Below are 20,615 nucleotides of genomic sequence, written 5' to 3' on the forward strand. Positions count from 1 at the left end.
CTATTATCATGGTTTTTGCTTCGCTTTGCTTAACCTCACCTCACTCTGCCTCACTGCTTCTTTCTTTCTATATTTTTCCTTTATGCAATCATTAGGCTGTAGTTTTCATTTCCTGGAAACTTCTGGCATTCAAATCCAAAAAATATTTTTAGAATAAAAGTTTTCAACCCCTTTCAAGAGTAATCCAAGAGAAGCCAAAAAATGAGCATCAAGTATTTCCCCTTTAATGTCACACTGGAGAAGCATGCTTAACAAAAGGCCTTTAACTTAGAATTTGGATTCAGAGTTCCCGTTGATAATGTGTGCCTGCATTGATAATAGGGCTGTGCAAAGCTTCAGTCACTGATTCGATTCAGTGGAGATTCAGCCCAATTCGGTGGCTGAATCTCTGAATTCAGATCAAATCAGGAGACCTTTTAATCTTTCCAATTCAAATCAGAACCCTCTGAATTGATTTGGACATAGACACAGCTTTAAATATTTTTTCTCTATACCTCAATGTAGCAGGTGGCTTGTGAATGCTACGAAGGTGGGGCTGATGGAGTGTCATACAGGAGCATGCAGGCTCCCCAGTGTGGACAGAAGACCCAGAAGTGGACCAGAAGCTTTGCTGGTCAACTTCTGGGTCCACTGGGAAGCATGCAGAGGGCTTCCCTGTGCCCTGCCCCTGCTTGGTGACTGCTGCCTCCTGGGTCTGGGAGGGGGCACCTGGGGTCCCCCTGCAGCCAATCACCAAGCCCCTGTCACCATGGTCCCCAGCAGATCTGGAAGTGGACTGGAAGTACTTCTGGTCCACTTCCAGGTTCACTACCAAGCACGTGGGGGTGCCCCCCACACTCCTGTGGGATGCTTCATCCAGCCCAGCATTGCAGCGTTCATGAACCATGCCTGGTACCTCGAGGTATGTTAGAAAAAATATTTAAAGCTGTGTTTATGTCCGAATCACTGATTCTCTGAATCAGCGTTGAATCTTCAGTTTTGGATTCAACCAAATTGAATCAGAGACAGTGATCCAAATCAACTAATCAAATCACTGTCCCTGATTCAGGCTAAATCTGAATCCAAATTGAATAGGGCCCATTTTGCACACCCGTAATGGATAGTGTCCACAAACAGTGATGAGTGCCCTGCAAGCTCAAGCCAGGCTCACTTCTCCTACCCATGTTATTTTTTTATAATATGACCAAGGCATAATTGTTTGTGTTCATTATGTGCTTACTGGTGCTCATATGTGGTACTAGGGTATATGGGGATTTATCCCAGATTTCCTGGAGACAGAGTGGAGATCATCTAGTAGTTTGTGTGTAGTACATTATGGTGTGTTTTTTTTAAAAAGGTTGCTAATCTATATGGCATGTTTTGTGCCCTGTTGATTTAGTGACTTGCATTGAGTAAAGATTAATTTATTTGGCAAATTAAATTTCAGTCTAAGTGTATTTCTATGTGTTTAGTAGATTAGGGGCTCCCTTTTATTTGCTTTTATAGCTTGCAATTTATAAAAAAGCCATGCATACTGACCTACCTGCAGCTTTCTGTTTCCGTACAATTAAATAGGCAAAACAAGTGTTTAAAGAAACACATATCTTATTTAACTCACACATACATACATGTAAGGCCATCAGAGCTTAATTGATGTATTGATGCTACAGCAGCTAAAATTGTGGTGTTTTGAATTTGTTCTGATGTTACCCAACATGCAACTATGCTTCTTGGGCCAGCTAGCAGTACACCCTCACACTGTCAGCAAGGAGATTAGCTGGAAATTGTAGCCAGTTAGGAAAAGGAGGGCACATCTACACATCACCAAATGGCAATATTGCTACAGCACTGTACTTTAGGACTTCCTTTTGGAAGTCCTAAAGCATGGTGCATGGTTAGAGTTCACCACTATGTCACTGTAGTGGCACACTATAACCAAGGTGTGCGCTGCTGTGCTGACATAGTTGGTGATCATGTGTAGATCCACATGATTGCTACATCATCATAGCATGCCATATGGTGATGTAGCACATCACTACGTCACCATAGGGTGATGTGTAGATGCACCTAGAGTTGTTTAAGAATAAACAGGGCATTATAGGACCATGTTACAGGTTACCTTTAAACCATCATGGATACACATAAAATGGGAGCATTCACCTGACAAATGGTTGTGATAGGGTACCATCCCCAGGGTGGCTGAAAACCCTTGGAGGCACCCTGGATTCCCCCTTTTTTCCAGTTCACTCTGGGAACAGTCTCCCCTTTACTCACCTGTTAAATATTGATGTTCCTTTTGGTTCTCAAAGTGGAGGCTGCCCCAGGGCTTCCCAGATCAGGTCTTACTCCAAAGAACACCTGGAGGTGTGCCTTAAAGGCTAATTGCACAGCTCCACACCATCCCTACACCATGCCCAATGCCTCGCAGATTCTGAATCTCCAATCAGAAGAGACGCTTGTCCCAGCATCTCCAGCCACTCTAAGCCTTTCCTTTTCCCCTTTTGTTGGGGCTTTAGCCTTCCTGGCTTCTACTTCTCTACTCTGGCTGGTCCTGCAGTCCTGGCCCACTGCTCTAGGCCTGGCTTCTGGGCCCCAGCCCCTGTCTCTCACTGCCCATTCTAGGACGAATAGCTACTCAGGCCTTGAGTCTGCCCCTGTCAGGGTTCAAAGGTACCTGTGGGGCACATGGTAGTAATGGAGACCTCCTTATACTGCCTGTCACAGTCCTAGCCCAAGCCACTGGTTTAAGCTACAACATAAACAATAAACCTCTGGATTATAACAGAAGACAAAAAACAATAGAGGCAGCATGTCTGCTTACCAGGCTTCTCAGTCTCTCTGGCTCACTCTGTTCTGTCCCCCAGCCTGCAGAGCTGTTTTCTTCCAGTCTCCTGGGCATTCAGGAACCCCGCACTCTGCCCCAGCCAGGGCTGGCCATCTGCCCTGGCTAGCTCGATTTAGGGCTTACATAGCTCTGTCCTGAGCTCTCTCCTGGTCATGTGGTAGCCCCAGTCAGTTGACTGACATGCAAGGCTACTCTTTAATACCTGCTCTGCTGGCAAGCTGTGCTCTGAAAACAATATCCTTAAAGGGGCCGCCCTGCTTTCCAGTAACAGGGCTAGGTGTCCCTGTTACAAAGGTGTTAACCTGTCATAAGTACCATCTAAATGTTTTAAAAATAAGTCACAAAGCTTATTTTTGAAATGTTTTACCTGTGCCATTCCAGTGCATTGTTTCAATGGTCAGAGGAAATAAAATACTTTGCTTTTAGTCCTCCATCATCACAGGATGCATGGCTCTCAGCTGCTTTAGCCCTTTCTACCCTTCAAAATTCTAGTCATCTCTCTGCCCCCACATTGAGGGTACATCTACATGTGATGATACATTACCATAGCGACACACTATGTCAATGTAGCATCCACAGCTGTCTACACATGGCCAGCAACTATTTCACCGTAGCAGCACACTCCCCCATTATAGCATACAACTATGGTGAAGTAGCTTCTAAAAATAACTGTGTCATGCATACAACACAGTACAGGTGGTTACTGCACCATGCTTTAGTACTTCCTTTTGGAAATACTAAAGCATGGCAAAGTAAAAACATTACTGTAGGGCAATGTGTAGCTGTGCCCTGAGAGCAGCCACTCTGAGTGGGTTAATTGTAGATCAACCATGGAGATGAGGGAAGCATGCTTCCCCTAGCTACATGGTTTTTCTGATTGGTAGCTCAGTATGGAGCCGTTAGGACTTATTCAATGGAGACTATGCAGCCAGAGGAAGGAAGCTTCTCTTAGCTTCGTTGTCTTGCTGTTTGGGGGCTCTATGCTTAGTATGGAGCCACTGGAGCTCAAATAAATGGAGACCACTGATACCTGTACACAAGTTCAGAGGCTGCTCCAATGTGCTGTAATTACAGCACATCAGAGCAGACTCAGTTAATCAAGTCTGCTGGAGTGTGGTACTTAGAGTGCTCTAGCAGCCTCCAACATTTCATGTATCAGCATCCCTGCACTTCAGAATGGCTGTGAACTAAAGCTTGTTGACTGAACTTTAATTCAAATGCCCCTGCCGCCATTTGGAAATGCAGGAATGCTGATACATGAGACGCTGCAGTGCTTTAATTAGAGCTTTAATCCACCCCCAACCTCTGGAGAATATGTAGAAGTGTCCCATGTGCCTGAGGGAATCAGGTTTTCCCTAGGCATATGATCTCACTGCTGGGCAGCTCAGCTGCATTCAGTGTGCCTTAATTTCAGTGAGACCAGGGAACCCAGGGTAGAACACTTTCCCAGAAACTTGGTCTTGCCACAATTAATGCTGCAGCTCCATGCAGAGAGCAAAGCTAATGGGGTTTAACCCCCAAACAACTACATTCTCAGCACAGAGCCACAACCATAATTGCAGCCATCTTAGGGAAGAACTTTTTGGGCTCCCTGGTCTTGCAGAGCTGTGCAACTCCACACTTAGAGTGGAGCTGCTGGGGCTTAATCCCCAGCAGCTCTGCTCTCAGCATGAAGCCACAACATTAATTTCAGTGAGACCAGGTAGCCTGGGGAAATATGCTTCCCCTGGCTGTGTGGTATTATTGCCAGGCAGCTGAGCTGTTTGGGCTCTCTGATCTGGTTGAAACTGATGTGGCAGCTCTGTGCCGAGAGTAGAGCTGCCTGCATGAATTGTTAAATTTATAAACATGATTCGCAAAATAATATAGGGGATTTCAAATAAGAATCCATAATTTTAAAAACATTCTACCCTGTTGGGGTCTTTCTGCATTCTTCGCAACAGAAGAATTGCTCTATTATTTTTCTATAGTGTAAAAAATGAGTGAAAACTAAGAGCTGGCATTTACTGATGGGTGCCTCAAATCTATCAAGGGGTGTGTCTTGAGTCTATTGAGGGATACCTCAGGTAGCACCTTGTCAAGGGTATTTAAATGCACCTAGTTCACTGGAGGTAGAGGGATAGAGACAAACAGCTTCTGGGAAGGCATGGCCAGGTGCTGCCCAGATAGAGAGCAAGTACCAACTGAGGTCAGGCCTAGCTCTTTTGTGGACTCTGTCATCCATGTATTCTGAAATGTTTTGCAATGAAAGCTCCAGCTGGTCTTGCACATTACAAAGCCTCTCTGCCAGCTCTTCAACACCACAGAGCAAGCTAACAGGAGAACTGGGACCAGAACTCAGCTCTCATGACTGATGGTACAGAGCATGAGCTCAACAATGTTGTTTCTTGCTGGTTTGGGCCCTGTCACCACAGGAACAATATTAAGGATGGAAAGCTGGCATGGAGACTTCTTGCATTCCTTCCAGGCCACAGCTAAGGCACGTGGGTGGAGTTTGCCCTCTTTCTGCCTACACTGTTCCTACTGTGTGGATAAATTCAGGACTTCATTCTATATGGCACCTTTAACCAGCACTAAATCAATCAGAGAAAAATCATTTTCCTTGCTGAATCTCTATTCTCCCTCTGCTCTGCCTCCAAGCCACATGCCACCCACACCTCTACACTGGAGGAGCAGTAGAGTTCTGATTCTTGTCCATGTCTCTGCTTACCAGCCCTCTAGTGGTAAGTCACAGTTGTACAGGTCTGGGATGGGATTAGCCTTAGCCTATGACTGCTCTGAAACTGGTCTAACTTTATGATGGCATAACATTCCACAGACTTAAAACATTACAAAGATAACAGCACCCAATATGCCATCCAACTTTTGGGGTATAGAAAATGAAACAAGGAGTTATGCAAAAGATGCAGGGACAGGGAACTGTGGGAATGCCAGTGGAAGACTGCCTGCATTTGAGTCTCATAACTCACAACGAGGTGGTAGTTGCATTGGAAATTGTTTGTGTAGGAGGCAAGCAGCAGGTGATACAGTACATACCTGGAACCTGAATAGATTCTGCAAGTTTGGTCCATGTTTCCTCCCAAGTCAAGATGGCATACATGCATTAAATGTTGATTATGAGGGCAAGAATAGGAGTGTGAATACTTGGATATCTTGCAGTGTAACCATACCCTTAGAGATCGCAAACTAATGTCTCTGGTTTCAACCAGAATAGTCACCCAGGTAAGGATAAGCATGTATGGCCAGTAGTTCCTTCTATCCTGCTTGCCTTCGTTTTTCAACTTCTCCAAAATAAACAGCTCTTTGTTTTTGTTGTAGAGTCCAGCTTTAAGAAAGAGAAAGTGTAATCCTTTTATACAAGAGTGACCATATTTGACAATGTGAAATCAATACAAATACAAGCCACCAATTCATGGAATTCTGTGAAGAAATTGCATAGTTCAACACAAAAAACAATTGGAGGTTAGAAACTAAGGCTGTGTGCAAACGAAACGATGGGCATGTGTGCAGAACACTTTAAAACAGGCTAAATGCTTTTGCACCACTTTAATGGTGTCAGTGTTTGCATGCCTTGGTGGCATATTGCACATTCCAGCTGCTGTAGGAAATTCGGCAGCATAATGCACCTTAAATGACTTGGGGCACAGCAAACTAAAACATGTCCGAAGAGTTTTAGTTTGCTGCCTCTACAGCCGTGGAGTGAAGCAGTGGGCTCCCTGCAGCTCAAAGGCTCTGCAGGAAACCCTGCAACAGCCCACAAAGGCAGGCTTCAGCCAAGACATTGCCCCCCACCTTGCAGGTCTGCAGTGCTACTGCAGACAAAGGCAGGGCTGAGGCAGCATAGTGAAGCTCTGGTATTACTATTCAGGCAGCTAAGGGAGTCAATGGCCTGTTAAAGACCCATTGCTCTTTACTTCACATGTATTAATGTTTACCTCCCCTTTTTAATGGTCATTCCACTAATCAACATAACCTATTTTAGGGCAATTTTGGTGTCTGCCAGGGCCTCCTATTTCACAGCTCCACTTGTTTTGATTTTCACTGCCTGGTTGGGACCAGCCTTCAAAATCTAGGACTGTACTTGCCAAATTAGGACATATGGTCATCCCATGTATACAGCTGCCACCACTTGGGGAAACCCATTTGGTACAGTCACTGAACATAACAATGCTTTCATTAATTTGAGGGAAAAAAATCTGTTTTCCGGTGACCCTGTCTCAGATTAAGTTTTCTTAGAACAGAAGGGGTTGTGATGGAAAGTATCCCAGGGTGACGTGGGCATTTAATTTTCATTGGCCAATGCAGATCTCTATGAACAAAACACATGAGGCATTGAACAGGTATTATTTTAGTGTCTTTTCCATTCAATGAATATCCACACCTTTTGATTTAGGATGGAGTACTCTGTCTCTGTCTCCAGGAGTTTCCTACTCTCATAGAGGATGTGGTATTTGTGGTTATGGAACTGTGTTTAGAAAATGGTGGCCATGGCCCAGTACTAGGCAAATGTTTGTAGAACAAATTTATAACAAGTCAAGGCTTCATGAAATTGTCTTACTCATGAAAATGCACTTATTCTCCCTAAATACCTGGGGATGCTGAAGTGACCATGTGATCTGCTTTGGGACAGACTTGGGGTGCTCATGGGTATGTCAGGAAGAGCCTCTGACTGAGACCTCAGGCCTGCATGTGCTGGCACGGAGTCAGCCTGGCCCACTGGCATGTGCCTTCAGACCACACTGGGGCAGCTCTGTCCCAGCATGCGCGGATCGTGGCACTGCAGGAGGAAGCTGCGCATCTTTAGGGCAGGTGGGCTCCACGCCTCCTGGGCAGCTTTCTGCTGGAGTGCAGGAAGCTGCACAGGGGGTGTGGAGCCAGCCCCTGCTGAGACCACAAAGCCTGCCAGCTTTCAAGGAGATAGGTGCAGGGGTTTTGGGGCCCTGCACCTCTAGCTGCTGACAGGCAAAATTCATGACATGGGTGGTTGTGCAACTGCTGCCTCTCATGCGGCAGCAGGACTGAAGATCCCCCATCACTTGCAACCATAGACCTGGGAGTAATAGTTGACCGCAGTATGAACATGAGCTGGCAGTGCGATGCTGCAGCCAGCAGGGCCAACAATACCCTGGCATGTATCAATTGATGCATCTCCAGCAAAACCATTGCCCTTTTGTCTGTTTATTAGCTTTTTATGCTTCACTCCCAAAAGAGACTTAGGATGACTTATAATAAGAACCAGATAAATTATAATGACAGATACAAATATTAAGATACAATAATATGTAACAGAACAAACACCCCAGTGACCCAAAACTTAACCCAGCCTGCCAATATAAGAGAAGGTCTTACAATACTCCCGGAAAATGTCCAAGCCCAAGCTCTGATGGACCTTAAGAGAGTTGTTCCAGAGCAAGGGAGTGACTACAGAGAATGACCTCCCATGTGTTATCACTAAGGGTTCTACTGAAATCATGGCAGAAGTGCACTGCATGGTGACTCCTTTAATCTTGCAGTTTGTCCCATATGTCCTCCCTGCCACTGACTGGTGGAGAGGCCCTGCCACCTGCTTACTGCTCCTGATCAGCAGGGAGGTGAAAACCGCAGTTTAAAATACGGTGCTGTTTTTGCCTCCCAGCTGGTCAGCAACAAGCAGCAAGGATGCCAGGGCTCCTTGGCCAATCAGCAACAGGAAACAAAAACCACACCATATTTAAAACTATCATTTTTGCCTCCCCACCTATCTGGATTGAGTGCCAAACAGCGGGGTCCCTTCATTGGGGATGCATGGAGGAAATTGCAAGATTAAAGGAGCTGCCACACATTCACTTTTGCTGCGAATTTGGTAGGTGCCTAGTTATCACCCAACAGACTTGGTGCAGAGATGATACATGCAGGAGTTTGTTCTCAGTTGACTTAGATATTGTGCTGGAACATAAAGAAAGAGGTGGTCTCTTGAGTATGCAGGGCCAGCCTATTTAGGGCCTTATTGGCCAAAACCAGAACCTTGAATTGTGATAGAAACCTATGGAACCTATACAGAGCACTGCTTCAGTTACTTCTGTCTCGCACCCTTTTCATTGCTACAGTGATCATTCTAAAATAAAGGCTTAGGGCATGTGTAGATGAAATGGGGGCCCTAAATTGAAGTGTTTTTAAAAACAGTGCTTCAATGTAGGGCCCTTTAAACCCCCATGTCATGCCCACACTGATATGAACAACCAGTATCCCTGGCGGCTGGTGGGGGTACAGCGGTGATGGGGCATGGTGGCAGCAAGAGTGTGGCAGCAGGAGCAGAAGCCTGGCAACAGTGAGCAAGGAGCTCCCACAGATGCCACTAGCACTTGGGTGGTCCCAGGGGACAGCAGCTGCAGAGGGAAGCACAGGGGCCCCATGCAGCTCAGACAGGCAGGCTCTGGGGGGTGGGGGGTGGAGATCGGCCTCTTTTCTTGGCTGGAGCCTGCCTTTGTGGGCTGTTGCAGGGTTTCCTGCAGAGACTTTGAGCTGCGGGGAGCCCACTGCTTCACTCCACGGCTGTAGAGACAGCAAACTAAAGCTCTTCGGACATGTTTTAGTTTGCAGTGCCCCAAGTCATTTAAGGTGCATTATGCTGCCGAATTTCCTACAGCAGCTGGAATGTGCAATATGCCACCAAGGCGTGCAAACACTAGCACCATTAAAGTGGTGCAAAAGCATTTAGCCTGCTTTAAAGTGTCATGTACACATGCCCCTCGTTTCATCTGCACACGACCTTAGTTTCTAACCTCCAATTGCTTTTTGTGTTGAACTATGCAATTTCTTCACAGAATTCCATGAATTGGTGTCTTGTATTTGTATAAAATGGATCAGAGATCAATACTTTGTGCACGTTCTGTCAATCCTTTATCCTTCTATCCAATAAAATTGGAATTCCATTCAATACTTTCAAAATCGAAACACTTTTTATTTTAAATGTCCTTAGCTGTTGTTTCTTTATCATTTTTTAAAGTATTTTCTACATCAAAAAAGTTTTATTCTTAGTTCTCTAATTTTCTGTAACAGTTCCAGAGCCACCTAAAAATTTGACTGAAGTAAAAACTTCTTTTAATGTATCAATTACCTGGGATGAACCTCCAAACAAAACTGGGCCTATACGTGGATATTATGTGACATGTGAAAAGAGGCAACCTGGTAAGTACAGTTTTCTTTGATATTTGCCACATAACTGAGATGAATTCTAAGTTTATTCTGTCACTGTATAATGTCTAACAAGGACTTTATTACCGATAAGAGGCTGTGACAGGAGTATGGCTACTGGAGTCTTTCTAGTGGTGACTCCGCCCTCCTGTTATGGGCCAGCCGCCTGCTTACTCACCTGCCATGCCTTGATCTTAATTGATTGAGTGATGTAATTAGCGGGAGGCTGCCCACTTTATATGCTCCGGTGCCAGGGGGCGCTATCTGTGGCTTCTTTTCCTCCCCTACACAGCAGCCCAAGCCTCGCAGATGGTACCGACAGGATTTTGACCTGGGCCCTGCTGTGATTTGGCCCTCTCCTTTACCTCCCTGGGGCTCCTCACTGCCCCCCTTTTTGCTTGGGGCTGGGGCCAATGCACCCCAAAATGCTACACCCTCTCTGGCGCCAGGACCCCCATGCTACCGTGGAGTCCCTATGAGGCCTCCTCCAACCCCTAATAGCCTCACCCAGTCCTCCAGTCAAACAGTAAATGCAAAAAACCCACGAAGCCCCCGGGCTATAACATAAAACTAAACCATCCGGTCAAAACAACATTCGATCCCTACCAGGAAAAATACTTCAACCCATGGCAGCAACCAGGGGATGCTCATGCAATCTTTTCCCCTCTCTCCGCACTGGCCGAGCTCCCCCCTCCTTGGCTGCCAGAGGGGAACTGCTCTCCTGCCTGGGCTTAAGAAGGCCTAAGCCCTGCCCCTTCCTGTCAGCAAGTTTCTCTGGTTGCCCCGGCAAGCAGCATCTGTGCTGCCCTGGTGATTGGCAGCTGCACCTCCACCTTCTCACTGCTAGGGGGTCTCTCTTGAGCCGTTTATGAGTCTTTAGAGATAACTGTTATACAAGTAATAGTTGAAATGCCTAATTGTTTCTCTAAGTAGTTTTTTAAAAACCTGTTTTTTTAATAATGTCACACACTTTTAAAGTAAAGGTAGCCAAAGCCTATAGTATAACTCCACCCTTAAGCTCTCAGGACATTTTTACGTGTGTTGTGAGTCGTGGCACCAGGCACTTTTAATTAGCAAGCTGCACTAATTAAATGCTCCCACGCGTCACGAATATCAGCGTCCCCACACAAAAAATTGAGGTGGAGTGCTTTGAAATAGAGCTTATCAAACATGACTTATTTCAAAGTGTCCCCACTGCCATTTTTTCCAGCACAGGGATGCATGGGGATGCTAATACAGGTGATGCAGAAGGATGCTGGAGTGTATCACTTTCTGTGCTACAGCAGACTTGATTAATCAAGTCTGTTCCAATGTGCTGGATTTTCAGCAAATCAGAACAGGATCCATGCATGTGTATAGGAGCCCCTCAGAGTCCGTAGTGGACCAGTCAGTCTTTCAGCTTCTTGGATTAGCCTGAAGCCTGACCTGCTTCCTAACTGCATGTGGACATGTATATTTGAGCTAGTTGGCAAGCCTCAGGCTGTTATTTCAGCACAAGGAAAATTCATTGCCACATGATCACTTCTCTTCTGGCTCACTCATTGTATTCTCTCTGAAATTCCCTCCTGTCCATGTTGCTTAAACCCCAAACTCATGTGGTCTCCTTCCATTTCATAAATTATATCTACAGTTTATTGGCAGACCAGACCAGACCTACCAGTAACCAGCAGTCTGACAAACTTGTGGCTCTTCCTAATACCAACTTTTGCCATAGAATCACAGAAAATTAGGGTTGGAAGGGACCTAAGGACGTCATCTAGTCTAACCCCCTGCTCAAAGTAGGACCATCCCCAACTAGATCATCCTAACCAAAACTTTGTCTATCCAGGTCTTTAAAAACCTCCAAGGATAGAGATTCCACAACCTCTCTAGGTAACCTGTTCCAGTGCTTTACTACCCTCCAAGTGAAAGAGTTTTTCCTAATATTGAACTTAAATTTGTCTTGCTGCAACTTGAGATCACTGCTCCTTGCTCTGTTATTTGCCACCGCTGAGAACAGTCTAGCTCCACTCTCATTGAAACTATACTTCAGGTAGTTGAAGGTTGCTATTAAATCCCTACTCAGTCTTCTCTTCTCCAGACTAAATAAGACCAGTTCCCTCAGCTTCTCCTCAGAGGTCATGTTCTTTAGCCCTCTAACCATTTTTGAAGCCCTCTGCTGGAATCTCTCAAATTTATCCACATTCTTTCTGTAGTGGGGGACCCAAAACTGGACACTCCAAATGTGGCCTCACCATTGCCAAATAGAGGGGAAGAAACACTTCTCTTGGTCTGCTGCCAGCACTCCTACTAATGCAGCCAAGTATGCTGTTAGCCTTTTTCAGAACAAGGGCACTGTTACCAGATTTGCCCACTACTTTGGGGTGTGCTCATTTATTAGGGCTAGGGTCCTGGTAATTCTATTAATGTGCTGCTTGTGTTACTGGTGTTTCTATACAGAGCTGTATCTCTCCCCCTGCAAGCCCTCACCCCCATTGGAGCTGTCTTGCAGGACTCTGTTCAGTGAGGCTGGGTTCCTCCAGTCCCCAAATCAGTCATACCCACAAACACACACAGTTTAACATGGCACGCCTGACCTGGCTGGGTTGATCAGCATGGACAGGCTGACACCCTCATATGCCAAGAATCAGTTCGGACACAACTGATAACCACAGTCGGACACAAGCACACAGTTAAACAGAATAACTCGGAATCAGGCTGGGTGCCCAGATGACACCCTCATGGGCCAGATTTCAGTTCATTAGGGCACATCTGAGCCAAACTGGGTCAATCAGCCTGTACAAGCTGATCCCCTTATGTATTTCAAACTCAGCACATCCCAATCTTTTAGCCTCTTGATGAGCAGAGCCCACAGTATTTTTGGATTAGGTAAAAGGAGCGTTGCTGCAAAGCAAGTGGGGGAAAGATTAGTAAAGAAGGAAAAATATACCCAATTACCACCAGTTTGGCTATAAAAGTTATTTATTGCTAAGTATATGGAATATACAATGAGACTAGTAATTTCATAGTTTCATAGTTTCTAGGGTTGCAAGGGACCTGAGCAGATCATCTAGTCCGACCCCCTGCCATGGCTGGAGAAAGTACTGGGGTCAAATGACCCCAGCAAGATATTCATCTAACCTCCTCTTAAACACCCCCAGGGTAGGAGCCTGCACCACTTCTCTTGGAAGCTGGTTCCAGACCCTAGCCGCCCTGACCGTGAAGTAGCACCTCCTGATATTTAGCCTAAATCTACCCTCTGCCAGCTTGTGACTGTTATTCCTGGTCACTCCTGGCAGTGCCTGGGGGAACAGTGACTCCCCCAATGCCTGCTGATCCCCCCTGACTAGTTTATAACAGGCCAGAAGATGCCCCCTCAGCCTTCTCTTTTGGAAGCTGAACAGGTTCAGGTCCCGTAGCCTCTCCTCATAGGGCCTGCCGTGTTGTCCCCTGATCATATGAGTGGCCCTCCTCTGGACCCTCTCCATGCTGTCGACATCCCTCTTGAAGTGTGGCACCCAGAACTGGATGCAATACTCCAGCTGCAGCCTGACCAGTGCCGCATAGAGGGGGAGGATCACCTCTTTGGACCTGCTTGAGATGCATCTGTGGATGCATGCCAAGGTGTGGTTGGCCTTCCTGACTGCCCCCCCACACTGCCGGCTCATGTTCATCTTGGAGTCAATGATGACCCCCAGATCTCTTTCCGCCTCCGTGCTGACAAGAGGGAAGTTCCCTAACCTGTAGGTATGGTGCCAGTTGTTCCTCCTGAGGTGCATCACCTTGCACTTGTCTGTGTTGAAACCCATCCTATTCTTGTCCGCCCACCCATGTAACTTGTCTAGGTCTGATTGTAGCCTGTTTCATCCTTCCAATGTGCCCACATCCCCCCACATCTTAGTGTCATCAGCAAATTTGAACAGGGTGCTTTTTACCTCCTCATCCAAATCACTGATGAAGAAGTTGAACAGTGCGGGCCCGAGGACCGAGCCCTGTGGAACCCCACTGCCCACGTCCTTCCAGTTTGAGAAGGACCCATCCACTACCACCCTCTGGGTGCGGCCCACCAGCCAGTTGGCGACCCATCTGACTGTGTGGGTGTCTACACCACAGCCCCCCAGTTTCTTAATGAGAACGGGGTGAGAGACAGTGTCAAAAGCCTTCTGGAAGTCCAGGAAGATTATATCCACTGCTACCCCTGCATCTAATGATCTGGTGATCTGATCGTAAAAGGCCACCAGGTTGGTCTGACAGGACCTGCCACTGATGAACCCATGTTGGTTGCCCCTAAGCATGCAGTCCCCTGCTGGCCCCTCCTGGATGTGTGCCAGCATAATTTTCTCAAACAGCTTGCCTAGCATCGAGGTAAGACTAACCGGCCTATAGTTTCCCGGGTCCTCCTTCCTGCCTTTTTTGAAGGTGGGGACCACGCTGGCCCTCTTCCAGTCCTCCGGTACCTCACCAGAGCACCACGAGTGCTCGTAAAGTTGTGCCAGGGGACTTGCAATGACCTTGGCCAGTTGCTTTAGAACTCTAGGGTGGAGATCATCCGGGCCGGCTGACTTGAATGCATCCAACCCCTCGAGAAGCTCCGTAACTAAATCCTCGCTTACCCGTGGCCCAGGTGTGCCTCCCCTGGGGTCCGAGGGGGGCCCAGCAGGGAGGTGGCTGTTCTGGGCCCTACTTAGGAAGACAGAGGCAAAGAAATCGTTAAACATGTTAGCTTTGCCATGTGGTATGACAACCAAGTTTCCCATGGCGTCCTGCAAGGGCCCCACATTACCCGGGACCTTCTTTTTACCCCCTACATATTTAAAAAAAGACTTCTTATTGTCCTTAATCTGGGAAGCTAGCCCGAGTTCCATCTCTGCCTTGACCTTCCTAACTACCCCGCTACATCCCTGAGCAACTACAGAGTAGTCCTCCCTGGTGATGACCCCTTCTTTCCATTGGGTGTAAGCCTCCTTTTTAGCAAGGAGACATTCCCAGATGCTTTTGGTGAGCCACGGAGGCTTGTGTGCTCTCCTGCTCCCTTTGATCCTCATTGGGATTACCTTCCTTTGGGCTTGGAGGATCGTCTCCTAAAGGAGCGACCACTCTCCTTGGACACCTGGCTCCCCTCCCCTCCAGGACCTCAGCGCTTCTCCAACTATCCTCCTTAGCTCATTGAAGTCTGCCCTCCTAAAATCAAGGGCCGCTGCCTTACTGCATGTCTTTGCCACCTTGCGCTGGATGGTGAATTCCAGCAGGCGATGATCGCTGTCGCCCAAGTGGTCGAGCTCCCACAGTCCCCTCACCAGGTCATGGCCCGTGGCCAGCACTAGGTCAAACAAGGCGTCCCCCCTGGTGGGGCTGTGCACCTCCTGGGTTAGATGGAGGTCCTGCACTCTGACCAAAAACTTACGTGAGCGTTCAGGCCTGGCTGACTATTCTTCCCAGCAGATGTTCGGGAAATTCAGGTCCCCCATGACTACCCCATCCTTAGCCTTCACTACCTCTGTGAGCTGACCCAAGAATTCCTGGTCAAGCTCTTTTTCCTGGTTGGGAGGTCTGTAGTAGACTCCCACCGTTAAGTCCCTTTCCCCTCGACTGCCTTGTACTCTAACCCAAAGCACTTCAGAGTGCCCCTCCCCTGACTCCTTGCTAATTAACAAGGATGTGTATTTCTCCTTAATATAGAGTGCCACGCCCCCACCTCTCTTTCCTATCCTGTTCCTCCTGTACAGCCTATAGCCCTTGACATTGACCGCCCAATCATGCGTTTCGTCCCAGCACGTTTCCGTAATCCCCACTAAGTCCGGGCTGGTGTCAGCCAGCAGGAGGGTAAGTTCCTCCTGATTGTTGCCCATACTACGAGCGTTTGTGTAGAGGCATTTGAGGCCTCCTGTGTGTATGTGTACTGACCCCCTAGTCCCAGCGTTACCCTGGCCCCTATCTCTTACCTGTTTATTCACTTCGCTCATCGGTCTGGGCTGGGCTGTAGTTGTGGGTGCTGTTTGCTCTGGCAGTCTGATGTTTCCTCCGCCCTCATCTTCCCCTTCCCCTGCCGAGCCTAGTTTGAAGCCCGCCGGAGGAGGTCCGCCAACCTACAAGAGAACACATGCTTACCTTTAGGGGAAAGGTGGAGCCCGTCCCATCCCAGCATGTCTCTCGTCGTGATGTGCCGGTCGTGGCTGAGGAACCCAAAGCCCTCCTCAAAGCACCATTCCTGTAGCCGCCAGTTGGTCTCCGCGATGCACGTTTCATGCCATCTGCCTCGTCCACTCACTGGCAGGACAGAAGAGAAAACCACCTGTATGCCCATCTCCTTCAGCACGCACCCCAGAGCATGGTAGTCCTCCATGAGGTGATCAGGGCTCCTCCTGGCCGCATCGTTAGTGCCCACATGGACTAGGACCATGGGGTAATAATCGGTGGGCTGGATTACAGTCTGGAGCATCCCTTTCACGTCCTGAATCCTCGCTCCAGGTAGGCAGTATACCTCACTTGCCAAGGGGTCCCCGGCAACAGATGGGGCCCTCTGTACCTCTCAGGATGGAGTCACCAATGACGATCACGCGACGCTTCTTCCTCCTGGCCTTCTTGCCTCCTTCAGCTTGCACAGGACGCGGTGTGCATGGAGTTGCCTCCTCCCCGGTTTCGTCCTCTCCGTCCTCCTCCTCCAGGGCTGCCAGAGCTTCGTACCTGTTCTCCAGCCGGACTGGAGGAACTGGTGCTGCCGTATCTTGAGAAGCCCTGGCACGGGAGGTGACCGTCTACCACTTAGCAGTGGAGGGCTCATCTTGAGGTGCATCCTCCTTGGTCGTACAACCCTGCAGGGAAAGAAAATAGCTGTTAGTTTCTTTCTCTGCCTCCCTGATTCCCCTCAGCCTGCTAACCTCCTCCTGGAGCTCCCTCACCTTCGCCTCCAGGGCCCTAAGGTGGACGCCTTCAGGACAGGTGTGGGGGTCTCCAGTCCCTGCCCCCCCAGGCCCTGCTGGGCAGCTCCCGCAGGCCAGGGGGTTGGGGGACGCCAGCCCCCCCGTGGGCTCCATCTGGGTGGAGGCCTCAGACAAGCCCCGGGAAGGCCGTGCCCCCTGGGCAGGGGCCCTGGTAGCACTCTGTGTCAACACCATCGTAGGAGTTTCTAGCTGAGTTTGGGTCCTCTGGCCCGCGCTAACACGAGTCGGCCTCTGGGCCAATCCTGCTCCCCCTCCGGTGTGAATGCCGGCACAAACGCCGGCGTGCTCTTACAGACCGTGCCTGTTTGCGCGCTCTGTTCACACAGCTCGGGAGCGCGGCTCCCTACCGGCTCAGCTAAGAGGGATCCGGGGGGCTTCCCCTCCGGATCCGGCTCGGCTGCATCGGCCCCTCTGCCCCAGTAATAGACATGCAAAGGAAAAACAAACACAAACAGTTACAGTATTACCTTGGTTTCACTAAGTATTTGGGGAAACTTAGCTCAAGCTTAACTAATACAGTTCAAGTTCAGAAATCTATGCTTAGAGAGAGAGAAGAGAAAAGGGAGAGAGAGCTGGGCTCTCACCAGTCCAAGGCACTCGGGTTGCAAAGCTGACAGGTCAAAGTTCTCAGCGCAGTCCTTGAAGGGAAATGATCTGCCTCCTTCAGCCTCTCCAGAAGAAAGTGCGTGGTGTCAGCACACACACTGCTGCTTCTTTTTACAGATTTTTATACCCTCAGTTCAGCTTCTTTCAAGCATTCTCAATAGTGTAAATCAAATTGTCTTCTCTATTGACAAGGGGTTATGTGATTGGAACATCTCAGGAAACTGATTGATACTCAGGAAACACATACTTAGCAGACAGCTTGACATTCCTATGGATAGCACATATACTTGATGGGATATCTCCTGGTGTCTTCAGAAACAATAGATTGCAGCATCGGGGTTTTGGATTTTTACTTGCTGTGAACAAGCCTCAGCTTAGCATGACTTTTCCAGATCTTACTATAGTCTTTTAACAGACTTAAGGCACTTATTGGAGTGTTCATAACCTGTTGTGGAGAGGACTTCCACCAGTCATCTTGGGAAAAGTATGACAACATTTGTGGACAGGGCTCCAATGGGCTGGACGCTGTGATGAACCCTGTACTATTGTTCAAATGTTGTCCATACCCCCTCTGACTAGGGTTATTGCTTCAGCATTCCCTGACCCGGCAACCAAGTTTTAGCCAATTAAGTTTACATAGGCCTCCCATAGTGGGACCAGGGAATGTTCGGCCTGAGATGCCTAGTAAACTTACTTTTGCTTAGAGGTGGGGGGGAGGGGAGCGGGGGGGAGAGGAAAAGTCCTTTGTAAATCCAGATTAGAACTTGTCTGATAAATGCTGAGCTCGGTGTGAGGGTTGATTAGCATTTGGAGCACAGATTCCCCATCATGCAGTGCTCCCCTGCTTCGCTGATCCCAGAATTCACTGCAGTCTCTGCTTTAGGTTTTCTGTTCTCCATCTCTCATGTAAATGAATGGTCATCTGTTCCCATCTCAGATGCAAATGAGACCTAGGGCAGTTTTTTCACTTTTGTCTCCCTTATCTGGAGGGTTTTAGGTGTGTCTTTCACTGCATCTTAATCAGTTTCTGTTTTTTGGGGGTGGGGATTCTTTGTGAGTCAGACAGTCTGTGTCCTGTGTCAGGGTTCCCCAAGAACATGGAGCTGACAGGTAACAGCACACTGTTGACTCATTCAGCTTATTGTCCACTATAGCCCAGGTGCTTTTTTGCAGAGCTGCTGCTTAGTCAGTCAGTCCTAGTCTGTATTGGTGTATGGCATTGCTCCATCCCAAGTGCAGGACTTTTCAGTTGTCCTTATTGAACTTCATAAGATTTCTTTTGGTCTAATCCTTCAGTTTCTCTCTCTCAATCCTAGCCCTACCCTCTAGCATATCTACTACTCACCACCCAGCTTGGTTCCACTGGCAAACTTCCTGAGGGTGCACTCCATCCCATCTTCCAAATCATTGATGAACATCTTGAACAAAACTGGTCCCAGAACCAACCCCAGGGCATTCCACTTGATGCTAGTTGCTACCTAGACATCAAGCCATTGATTGCTACCATTTGAGCCCAACAATCCAGCCAGTTTTCCATCTACCTTATAGTCCGAGATGTACTTATTTATATTGCCTGTGAGAATGTTCTGGAGACTTTATCACAAGCCTTGCTAAAGTCAAGGTACACCACATCTACTGCTCTCCCCACATCCACAGAACCAGTCATCTCATCATAGAATGCAATCAGATTGATGAGACTTAACTTGCCCTTAGTGAATCCATCCTGACTGTTCCTAATCAACCTCCCTCTCCCCTAAGTGCTTAGAAATGGATGCCTTGAGGATCTGATCCATGATTTTTCCAAAGACTGAGACAACTGATCTGTAGCTCCCTGGATCCTCCTTCTTCTGTTTCTTTAAGATGGGCACTATATTTGCCCTTTTCCAATTGTCTGGGACCTCTCCTGATTGCCACAAGCTTTCAAAGATAATGGCCAACAGGTCTGCAATCACATCAGCCAACTTCCTCAGCACCCTCAGTTGCATTGCATCTGGCTCCATAGATTTGTACACATCTAGCTTTTTAAATAGTCCCAGACATATTCTTTTGCCACTATTGGCTGCTCACCACCTTCCCAAACTGTGTTGCCAGGTTCAGTAGTCTGACAGCTGACCTTGCCTGTGAAGACTAAGGTAAAAAAGGCATTGATCCTTTTCCTCATAATCAGTCACTAGGTTGCCTCTTCCATTCAGTAAGGAACCCAAACTTTTCATGATCTTCCTCTTTTTGCTGACATACTTGTAGAAACCCTTCTTGTTACCCTTCACATCCCTTGCTAGCTGCAACTCCAACTCTACTTTGGCCTTCCTGATTTCATGCCTGCATTCCTGAGCAATACTCTACTCCTCCCTAGTAGTTTGTCTAAGTTTTTACTTCTTGTAAGCTTCCTTTTTGTATTCCATGATCACTGAAGAGTTCTCTGCTAAGCCAAGCTGATCTTCTGCTGTACTTACTAGTCTTCCTCTGTTCATTCCTGTGCCTTAGTAAGGTTTCTTTATAGTACAACCAGCTACTTTACTTTCCACCTCAGATTGGCCTCTCATGGGATTCTGCCCTTCAATTCCCTACAGTACAATATAAGATCTGCTTACATTTTCTTTAAAATTGGAACAGCCAAAGTTTGAATTCCAAGAAAGAAAATGAAAATGCTGGTAGTAGTAGTGAGAAGAAAGAACATTGTCCCAGTCTAGGCTCTGCCATTGGATCCCACTTCAGCAGCAGACAGCTCCAGGGGGCAGGGAGCAATCTCACAGCCCCAACACCAATCATGGAGCTGGGGCCAGGAGCTCCCTGCATGGGAAGAGCTCCCCACCCAGCCTGGAGCTGGCTGGGACCTGCTCCAGACTGGGACAGTTCCCAGACAGTCCCAGATTGTATGGGTACATCTGCACTTCCTCTCAAGGCTGCTGCAATTGGGAGCAAACATGCTCCCCTATAGGCTTACTGCACAGTATTTTTTAATGTAAAGGTATGCAACAAAAAGATGATTTTCTACTTCAGAGAACTTTCTGTCTATGGGACTGGGTTTTTGGTTATAGCTGTCTTCATCTAAGGACATAGCCAGGCAAGGTTCTTTGGCAGATGTGATATCT

General features: G+C 47.7%; 1 protein-coding gene across 6 annotated transcripts in view; it reads left to right on the plus strand.

Annotated features, from left to right (window-relative positions):
* The window catches only part of PTPRC (protein tyrosine phosphatase receptor type C), a 147,851-nt gene that overhangs the window by 67,622 nt on the left and 59,614 nt on the right, over positions 1-20,615 (plus strand). For all 6 annotated transcript variants that reach the window (XM_090048864.1, XM_090048863.1, XM_090048866.1 and 3 more), the window contains one exon: positions 9,863-9,991. In XM_090048864.1, the coding sequence (XP_089904990.1) occupies positions 9,863-9,991 (129 nt within the window). The remainder of the gene's footprint in view (positions 1-9,862; positions 9,992-20,615) is intronic.

This window comes from Crocodylus siamensis, chromosome 5 (assembly GCF_052110815.1).
Source record: "Crocodylus siamensis isolate JL-2025a chromosome 5, ASM5211081v1, whole genome shotgun sequence".
NCBI classification, from domain to species: domain Eukaryota; kingdom Metazoa; phylum Chordata; order Crocodylia; family Crocodylidae; genus Crocodylus; species Crocodylus siamensis.